General features: G+C 44.9%; 1 protein-coding gene across 1 annotated transcript in view; it reads right to left on the bottom strand.

Moving 5' to 3' along the window:
• Positions 1-6,192: 6,192 nt before the first annotated feature.
• CAB39 (calcium binding protein 39) overlaps positions 6,193-10,820 on the bottom strand; it is a 111,366-nt gene continuing 106,738 nt past the window's right edge. The window contains exon 10 of the mRNA XM_044673284.1: positions 6,193-8,884. Coding sequence (XP_044529219.1) covers positions 8,696-8,884 — 189 coding nt within the window. The 3' untranslated portion in view covers positions 6,193-8,695. The remainder of the gene's footprint in view (positions 8,885-10,820) is intronic.

The raw sequence follows: 10,820 nt of genomic DNA, 5'->3' as shown, positions 1-10,820 counted from the left end.
TGCCAAAAAAGCTGACATTCTGCTGAGGGAAACAACTTGGACACATCGGACAGCAACAGAAGGTGCAGCTTGAGGAGGAGCCCCAAGTGGTTGGGGGAGCACTAGATAGGGAGTCCTCCTAAGGGGCAGGGGTGGAGAGGAAGGAGATGGGATGTCCTGGGCAAGAAAAGCCAGGAGGTAAATTTGGCCAGACTGGGGAGTGTGTGAAGGCAAGAGATTTGTAATCATCTTGGGTTAGGGAGTCCCATGACTAGCAGTCAGGTGGTCAGCCCCCAGACTAGGCAAGGCACTTTCCACCATATTATCACGCTTTTCCTGAATACTCTGTCTCAGCCCCCTCCCCAAGGGATTTTTTTTTTTAAACCCTCACCACCTTCCATCTTGGAATCTATATTAAATATCAGTTCCAAGACAGAAGAGCAGTAAGGGCTAGGTCATGGGAGTTTAGTGACTTGCCCAGGGTCATACCTCTAGGAAGTGTCTGAGGCCAGATTTGAACTCAGGACCTCCCACCTCTAGCCTGGCTCTCCATCCACTGAGCCACCCAGCTGCTTCCCATCCCACCCCCATCCCCCCCACCATCTCCACCCCCATCTCCCAAAAGGGACCTCTCTTACTCTCTCATTGAATTCAGTATCTGGAACCATCCAGAATTCTGACAAGATGCCCCTGGTGGTGCCCTTTCAGGCCCAGAGTTCTTTTCCATCTAACTTTGCTGCCGAAAGCCCAGGAGGATCGGACCACAATAAAAGGAGTTTCAAGGATGGACCTCAAAAACGCAGCTCGCCAGAACAACAACGTTCCCAACATGCCCCCTCCAAAGGCCTCCATCGCCTCTTCTCGCCCCCATCTAGGACAGTCCGGCCTGCTTCTTCCCTACTGAGCCCAAACGACCACGGCACAAGCCCCTCGGCATCCTGGGGCTCTGAAGGATGAAATGGGTTCCAGGTTAGAATTGTTTCTATCACTCTGGTCTTTGGGTTCAAAAGTCTGACTTGGGAGAAAGGCCGAGTCTCTCAAAACAAGACTGAGCGAAGGACCTGCCATGTTACCGGTAAACTCAGAACACCAGGGAAGAGCCGAGCGGCCGCGGGCGTCTCGACCTCCCTGGGGCTGCCTCCTCATCCACCAGATCTCGGAGGTCAGCCGACGAGGCTTTTATTAAGCATCTACTGTGTTCTAGGCATTCTGTAAGGAATTGGGGGTGCAAAGAGGATTCCCTCCATTTAAAGGGCAGTTACTGGTTGTGACAAACGGGCATTAGGCACCAAGTGTATGCCAGGTGTGTAAGCAGGGAGGGCCTTTCCCTTTGGCCTTTGTCTCACCTCCCCGGCCATGGTACCTGGTGCCTGGGATACCCAGTGAGAAGCCCGATTTAGGGCTGAAAGAGGGCTGAGAGCCCACCCAGGACAACCCTGCCATTTGACCCCAGGTAGTCTTAGACTCAAAGCTCGAAGGGACACAAAAGTCATCTCTCGCTTGACCTCTGTTATGGAGAAGGAAATGGAGCTGGAAATCGCCTCATTGACTTGCCCCAAAGTCCCTAATAAGATTCCTGACGGTCCTGCGGAGGATGGCAGGAACAGAGGACAGGCTGGAAGCAGGAAGGTAAATTGACCCGTGGGAGTCTAGGCAAGAGGGCCCTGAGCTCGGGGTGTGCCCAGTCAAGGGAAGGGAAGGGATGAAGGCCAAATATGTCATGGTAAAGTGAAGAGACTCGGCAACTGACTGAATACAGACGTTAGGAAAAAGGAAGTACTGAGGATCCCTCCAAGACTGCAAACCAAGAGAAATGGGAAGATGCTGGTGGCCATCACTGGAAATGGGGAGGTGGGCCCGGAGGGCACGTTAGAGAACCGGGATATTATGGGTCTGGAGGCAGGAAAAAGCAATGGAGAAGAATTTGAGTGTGCAGCTTTCTCCTGGAATATCAAAAGTAGCTCCCACACCTTTCCTCTCCATGAAAACCCCCTGAAATCAGGGGCAGAACTGGGCAGCTTTATTACAAGATGTGGTTGCAGTAGGGTTAGGGACCAATGAAGGGGGCTGGATAAAACAAAGACAAACATGAAGAGTGGCTCAGGGAAGGAGTTGGGACAGGAGGGGACCTACAGAATGGGGGAAGGCATGGCTAAATCCCTAAGTTGGGCCTCAGTCTCCAGGCTGTGATTTTGGTTCCTGGGGCTAATCTAGCCTCTAATTATCAGAGAATCAAGCTGTAACTTGTTCAGAAAAGAACTTTAGGGCTTGCTGTCCCAGTGTTTTGGACAATAAGCTCTTCATTCATTTGCTAAATGCTCACCTTGCCCATTAGGCTGTGCTCCCCCTCTAGAAGTTCCTCTCTGCTCAGAAGCCCCAACAAGACTAATATTCATGTGCTTCCAACCCTGGAAACTATCTGGTCAGAGGCCAAATGCATCAGCAACAAACCAACAACTCGGCCCTCTGGGGTAGGGAACCTGGAGAACGAAGACCCTGTCTCTCCTATGCCTTGTATCCCCCCCATGTATGCTTTGATCCAGGACACTGACACTGGCTGTCCCATGAACAAGACCCTCCATCTCTGGGCTCTGGGCATTCTCTCTGGTCGTCCCCCACGCCCCAAATAGTCTCCTTTTCTCACTGACCTCCCTGGCTTCTCCTAATTAAATAAAACATCTTCCTCCAAAGGAAGTCTTTCCCAACCCCTCTTCATTCTAGAGCCTCTCCCCTCTCTCCACTATTTCTTTATCCTGTCTAGAGCTTGCTGTCTTCCCCATTAGAACATGAGCTTCGAATATCTTTGGTTCATTTTGGAATATAATAAACATTTATTGACCAACGTAAAATTTCAATTTAGGTTTTATGCTAAATATGAGAATTCTAAAGTAATATTGTGGTCGTCAATTTAAAAATATTATAGCTTAAGTTAAAATGACTTTTAGCAGTTTTATTTACAAAGAGATGGAAAGAGTAAAAGTGAAAAAGTTTAAGAGGAAGAGAAAGATTCTAATAATCCCACTAGCCCTTCTCCTTCCTGAGAAGCTAGGCTCAGCCCCAGCAGGGCTTCCCCAAGTCTGATCTCCATGTGGATTTCCCAGTAATCCTCAGCCAGAGGTCCTGGTGGTGTCTCCAGCCAGAGTTCCACCAACACAGCCTCCTCCAAAGCCAAGGCAGGAACCCCGGCCACTCACCCAGCAAGCCAACAAAGGATCCAGGGAAGAGTCTCCTCCTCCAGTCCTGCTCACCAACACAGAGCGAATGACCGACTCGACTGAATCCTTGAGCTTCCTGTCGCTTCCCCACTTTACGGGAACCAATCGAAGCCTTTCAATTTTCCTAGAACTGCCCAAGAGTGGGGCGATGCCCTTTGGAGGCGTGAGCTTACTCTCTAAGGGACTGAACTCTTACTCAGTGCCAAGTAGGGGCGCTCATTAGTTAAAACTAGACAAGGGGAGAGTTCATTCTCCCTTCACACCAACAATGGCAGTCAGGCTCCCCGAGTGAAAAGAGTGAGCCTGGCTGTACTGGAACGCTGTGGCTCCATTACAAATGGGGAACAGGATGAGATCAGAAAAACCTGCAAAGACTTCTAGGAACTGGTGCAAAGCGGAGTGAGCAGAACCTGGAGAACACTGTTAGGAGAACAAGCAACAGAGATCCGACACAATGATGGGCCATGAAGAACTAACCGTTATCAGCAAAGCAAGTGTCCAAGACACCCACCAGGGACTCCCGAGGAAAATGCTTTCACAGCCAAAGAAGGAACAGATGGAATCTGATGGCTGACCAAAGCACGTCAGCTTCCACTTTGCTTTCTTCATGAGATTTACTGTATGTGTAATATGTGTCTTCTGTCACGGTGTGGGGAATATGGAAATAGGCACTGCACGAAAGCAATGGTATAACCTCTATCAGACTATTTGCCATTTATCCGAGGGGGGCAGGGGAAGGAGGGAGAAAATCTGAATCTTTCGGGGCCAGAAAACAATGGCCAAAAATGGTCTATATGTGTAACTGAAAAAGCAAACAAGTTTTTATAAACATTTTAAAATAAACAAACAAAAACTAGAAAACAGTGAGCAAGACTCCTCTAAACATTTTGGTTTAAAAAATGCTTACCTGGGGCAGCAGGGTAGCTCAGTGGATTGAGAATCAGACCTAGAGACGGGAGGTCTTAGGTTTAAATGTGCCCTCAGACACTTTCTACCTGGGTGACCTTGGACGAGTCACTTAACTCCCATTGCCCAGCCCTCACCACTCCTTCTGCCTTAGAACCAAAACCCAGTATTGATTCTAAGATGGAAGGTGAGGGTTTAAAAAAAAATGCTTACCGTTTACCTTGTGCTGATGCAGCACCTTCGTCTACCTGGGACTCTGAACAGAATGTATTACAAAGAGACACTCAGAGTTCTAGAACCAATATTCCAGACCGTCATTAGGAAAACCTCAAAGTCTAGCTTGGGAGGAAAACAAAGCGAGCGATTTTAAGGATTTCTGATGAGTCCCACCCCACGTCGCAAGTACGTCCGAGGGCTGACGATCCTCCGACAGCAGAGGCTCTTTCCTAACATGCTCACGGAGACGACGAAACGCCAATGAAAAAATGACAGAACACAGAGATTACAGACAGCATCTTACAGAGTAGGAAATTCTCATCTGAACTGCAAAGCCCATCAGTGTAGAAGGGAACCTTATTCAAGTATAAACAGGTCCAAACCGTTCAAAGAAATCCTGCGGAGAGAAACATTAAGTCAATGTAACCAAATGTGATTTCCAAGCATTCCTTACCAAAAACAGCAAGTAGTGATTATCGAATAGGTAGCATCTAGGCCTGACCTAGGCTATTTCTAATCATATTTATCCCGACATACCCCAGATCCTTTCCAAATCAGTTTACATTTGCATTAAAAGAAGAGAACTCAGGATTGCCAGGTGGCTCAGTGGATAGAGAGCCGGAACTGGAGACGGGAGGTCTTGGGTTCAAATCTGACCCAATTGCTTAGGCCTTTACTGCCCTTATGCCTTAGAACCAATACTCAGATATATTCGATAACTCAGAAAGTGCTGTGAGTGGAAGATCCAGGGAGCAAACCCAAGGCCGTGCTCCTACCATGCTGGACTTCCTCGACAACAGAGTACCTGAGTTTCAGGAGGTCAAGGGCAGTCTTTAAATTAAGGTATTAACGGAAATGGCTGCATCTTGCACTCGGCCATGTGCCAAGAGGCCAAGTCCCTTCTCTCAGAGGCAGCTCGCTAGTGTGTGTGAGAGGATGAGGCTGGGCCGGATGACTCTAAGGTCCCTCCCACGCCTAATGCCGGTTGTTAAATCTAACCACCCGGCTGCCCTCGGTTCCAGGCAATGGGCTGTAGCACCTCTTTGCTCCCTACCTTCTCTTCACTGGTTAAGTCAGCAGTGTTGTGATGACGGGATGTGATCTGATAGTTTCCGGAGAAAACAGGAAGAGATGAGAAAGTACACGGGGCTTCTGGGAAGAAACTATGCAACACACCCAAGTTTCTAGTCTTGAGATGAAGAGCTTTTTTAAGAAGTGATGTGTCTCTTTCCCTTCTCTCCACTTCCTCCTATGCCCATCAGCCCAGAAAGACCTTTCTTGGGGAGGGAGAAGAACAGCCCACTCTGGAATTCTCTCTGGTTCCTTCTCACACCAATTTCAGAATTAGTTTTCCTTTTTTGTCTTACTTTAGGAAGATTCTCAGTCCCAGGAGCCTCAGGATGAAAAGAGACTTTAGAGATAAGCTAAGCCCCTCACGGCACACAGACAGCTGAGACCTGAACCTCAGATACCTTTCCTGCTATGTCATGCTGGCTGTCTCAGGGCTTTAACAGCGAAAGCACCACATTGTTATTCAGGGGAAAGATCTGCTTACTGATGTTCTATTTTAAAAAGTGAGCCATGATGTTGTCTTCCAAGAGGACAAAAGGACACTATTAATAAGCTCCCAAATGCCTAGGAGACACAAAAGAGAACAAGATGACAACGGGTAGGAAAGAAAGACTGTGGCAAACATTAGCATTTTTCGGTGAGAGCTGTGAATCTGTGAAACCCTCCTTTGAAATACACTTTGTCTCACTTTAAGAGTGCACATTGGCTGTTTTTGTCACAGAAGATGTTATTTGCACATCACTTAATGGGAGTCAGTCACATCCACAAATGCCAGGATCTCAAAACACATTACAAAAGCAGACGATTTTGTTTCTTCAAAATTTTATTTCAATTTAAATTACAGGGCCAGCCAGATTTTCCAATATAAATGCATTTTCCTTGGGCGAAATGAAATGCTTTTATATGCAGTAGTTACAATTGTATACATCTCTACTTTTTTTTTTTTAAGGGTAAAAGTCCCATGAAATAACTGCTTTCGTCTATGCAAGCCTCCCTAACACTTGAGAAGAAACCACTTTGAGTACAAGTTCTCCATACTACAAACATATCAAATGATCAGAACTCTAAAACACAACTTTTTCTTAACGCTCAATGCTTTCACATTCTGTTGTTAAAAAAAGAAAAGAAAAAAAAAACCCAAATAAAGAAAAAATACCACAGCAACTGCCTCCAGAGCCCAGTGGAAGAGTCCCAAGGCCAGGCTCCATTTCACACACTTCCCCCCACCCCTTTTCCTGCTCTATGGATAGGAAGCTTTAGTGCTAGGACACATTGCCAAAGAGGAAGCTTTGATGTTCTGAGAACTATCTTGGCAAATAAACTCTGCTCCACTCAACTGTGATCAGGCTATCTTCACTAAAACCACTTATCATACAGTGCCAGGCAACACTAACAGTAATACTTACAATTCTTGTGGCCACTTGGGCCTTTCTAAAAAGAATGGAAATTTCTTTTTCCAGAAGTTGTCACTTCCCCTACCTATTTCCAATAGGAAATGTGAATTATTTTACATGGAATAGTTTCAGATCACCTTAGAAAGACCAATTATAATAATGAGCATCATGTACATTAAACAGGACCCAGCAGACTCTTGTTTTCTTAGAGTCGTGCTCTTATCTGGCTTCCTTTCATAAAGGCTTTACAAATGAACAGAACATAAAGGGAGAGTCCCATTCTTACCAGCAGAGGAATAATTTAATTAGGAAGAGAGGCTAGCAAAGGATGGAGAATTCTATCAAGTCCTTAAGCAGCTGCAGCCATGCGGAATTGGAACTTTCAGACTCTGATCCCAAAGTTGTCGAGTTGTGATCTTGGCATCCCTGGCAAGTGACTCCATACCATTCCCCAACACCCTGCTCAGCTTATTCCAGTAGCCGCTGTTTTGTGGTGGTCACAGTAATGAAAGGGATGCAAAATCAGTTCTCTGTAAATACTGATAATCTGCAACATCTAGGGACAGGAAAGGGGGTGGGCTCTACGACTAAGAACCGGCCAGGGTCTACATACAAGAAGCCAGTGCGTCCATCCTTCAGGCCCACAGCTATGTACTGGATCACGGAGACACTAGGAAAGGAAAGGGGGTGCTCTCCAGAGGTCCCCACCCCTCACACAAAGAATCAGCATGAATTGAGCATAATCTTTACCATTTATTTATAGATCTGGTGAACTCACAACTAATTTTAAATGAGTAAGGCCAATATTATCCAGTAAGAATACAGTTTACTGGTTCCAGTTTCTATTTGAGCCTATTCTAATGGATGGCACCCAGTTAGAGAAGTGAATACAAAGAATTTGGTTGTTCTTCCCTTTAATGCTGCAGTAAGTACTCAGGAAAGTGTTAAATCAGCATTTCCATGTGATTGGAGAGATTCAATTACATAGGAGCATTCATTTTTGCAAAAATTCAATATTAGGTAATAGTTACAGACTAATACAATAACATTCTTCTGCTGTACAAATTAAATCATTTTAAAGAAATGAGTAGTCTAGTAGTTATATACAAAAGAAATCTGTAAGCACTGTTGAAATGAAATGTCACTGCTAGTTCTACTGTCTTAAAATACCTTCCTTTAAAAAGTCAAATGAACAAAAACCCTTGAACATCTCCAAGTTGACAAGTCTCAAGAAAATCAAACCAAATGTCAAAAAAAAAATCTAGAAAGAGCTGAAAAGCATATATACATTTTTCCTTCGGAATTTTCTGAGGCCTCATTCACACTGGACAAACTGCTAAGTTGCAATATCTATCGGTTTATTAGCATGACGACTATCCTCCAGAGTGAGCCTCTCCGATACATTTCCCCTCTGATTACAGATAAAGCACTGAACATTTTTGTTTTGTTGAAATCAAGGCGTACAATCAGATACTAATGGTGCCAAGTGTGCTCGGACGTCAAACGAGTAAGTGCAAACGTAATGGATTGAATCAGATTGGCAAGCATGCAACCGGTCACTTATGACCTTTAACGCCTTCTTTCCTAAATCAAACTAGAACCTCTCTGTTTGCTTTTCGAAACTTCGCATTTCTAGGACCCTCCAACAAGCAGTGTCTTTGAATTCGGAAAGGACACAAAGACCAAGAAAAGGTCCACACGGTGCTCTAATGTGCAAGAAAGCAGCAGCAGCAGCAGCAGCTGTTTTTCAACTTGGACTAAAAAAAAAAAGGAAAAAAGGAAAATGAAAACCGTTCACTGGACAGCAGGTTAGCAGTGATGTTCCTCATGAATCGGTACGAGTGCCTGATGCTGAATATCTAACAGCAAATGCTGACTTGGGGCTGGATATTTCCGATGTTTGTTTAATGGAGATTAAGCTTCTTGCTGTGCTGGTCTCTTCAAATCCCTGATCTGTTTAACTAAATAGGTCTTCTCATCATTAAATTGTTCATCCTCGGTCCTGTCATTCTGAAACTTGCTGAGAAACTCAATCAGTTTCGTTTGGTTCTTGAGAAGGATGTCTAGGATTGGCTGTGTTTTGTTAGGATTGGCTACAAACACCTGCAGGAAAGAAGAAGCGACGACGTTAGGGGTCCGCTTTCAACCACATCAGGCTCATTTAGAGTCAGGATTCCTCTTTTGAACAGTTGCCCTGCCATATGATCTAAGAAAGTATGGAAATGGGTAACCTAACAGCTCTTTTAGCAACGCTAGGAACTTCTCATTCCAGTGATGCTTTCTTTCTTCATTTTATCATATTTTGACCTGCTAGTGTCAAATAAACTCAAAGCAATGGAAAATCCATCCAAAAAGCTTCCTTTGGAGACAAACAAAACTCATCCAATAGAATAAGGATATGCACCTATACATGCCCACCCAGAAAGTCCAAGTCATATTAGGTCCCAAAGTCAGCATCAGTTGGTGCAGTGTGGGAATCATGGACCAAGGAAAAAGAAATCTCTAAGGCCTATTCTAGTTCTTAATGCAATTATTTTATTGCTTTTTTGTAGATACAAAAACTGAAACTAGGCCTACAAAAGTATTGACCAGCAAAGGCCCTGAGGTGTCAAGGGTTATGTTAAGAAGACTTGCAGCTGGAATATCAAAGCACCTGGAATTTGATCATATGGAAATGGCTATTATTTTTTTTTTCATTTTTATTTTGAATATTTCCCCATATTTACATTTTTCATGTTTTTTCCCCTCTCCTCGAACCCAACGCACAATTCCACTGGGCTTTAAAAGAAATGGCTATTCTTAAAATGCTTCTGAATGCTACAGAGAGAAACAATCTCTGATTTCCCCACTAATTATCTCAGCACTCCCCCTCACCTTTAAAAAAATAGGGGGGGGGGGCAGTAAACTCATTCCACTCCAGTTCTGAATATGCACACAGATTAGCCTATGCTGTTCCCCTCTTCCCCACCCCAGTCACCCTCATGCAGACACTTGTTAAAAGAATGGGGGTAGGGGAGAGATGTGTATAATGATAATGATGTGTATCTGTCTATGATCTCCTCAGCTGCAGTTGGTGGGGAGGAACACCTACTCCTCTCACCCTGGCTGCTGCTGTAAATTATCCCCTTCTCCCTGATAGCTTAGTTGATTAACCTGTCAGTGATTCCTTTAACAGCTGCCCAAGTGAGGATCCTTGAGAGGTTAGGTGGATGGTTAACCTCTCTAGGCCCAACTTGGGGTTGGATAGATTGGTAATGGGCTATTGATTAGCTTTGGATAATAATTAGGATCTGACCATGTATTTGAACTCCCATTCTAAGGGCTAGAATAGAATGACCACTCAGGAAGGTACTTGCTATTAAACACTGTTTATCTATTGATAGGAAAAGGATAACAAGGTAAAGGACTAGGGATTTGAAACCCTATTGCTCTATTGACTATTAAACTAGTTGATAATCAGGACCTGGAGGCTACTAGGCTGGTGGAGGCTTGAGGTCCTCACCCTCTCTCTATCTCTGACCAGACCTGGCCACAGCCAAGCCAGAGAACAGGGAAGGCCATTGCTGAAGATAGATATTGATGGTCTTTGTATTCTTTCAGCTCTCCTACCAAAAGTATTTATAGTTCACTAGCTCTCACAGTCTAGCAAAGAAACAGGTTCAGGCTTTTCCTACCCTCTTCTTCCTTCAACCACCCTTCAGCCACCCTCTGCCCAGATCGATCCACAGATGTTTGCTCAAATCTCTTCTCAAGAGATCTGTGATCTCCAGTTCTGAGCCTCTGAGTCCAGAGGCTTCCTCCACTGTCTCTGTAAGGGGGGTATATATAGGGTGGGGCTAACCAACGTTTGCCCCTGGCTCACGGCACCTGGGAACATTCCAAAACTCTCAACTGCCATCCCTGTCAGTCAAGGTGGCATCCATTTCATCCCAGATTAATTATTATAACACACTCTAGTGCAGTCCTTGCTATTCAGAATCCTTCTCTTCCCTGGAATAAAAGGTTTTCAGGGCTTGAAAAGTCAAACAGAGCAGACCAG

The sequence above is a fragment of the Gracilinanus agilis genome, chromosome 4 (genome assembly GCF_016433145.1).
Source record: "Gracilinanus agilis isolate LMUSP501 chromosome 4, AgileGrace, whole genome shotgun sequence".
Lineage (NCBI taxonomy): Eukaryota > Metazoa > Chordata > Mammalia > Didelphimorphia > Didelphidae > Gracilinanus > Gracilinanus agilis.
This window is presented reverse-complemented; position numbering and strand designations above follow the sequence as displayed.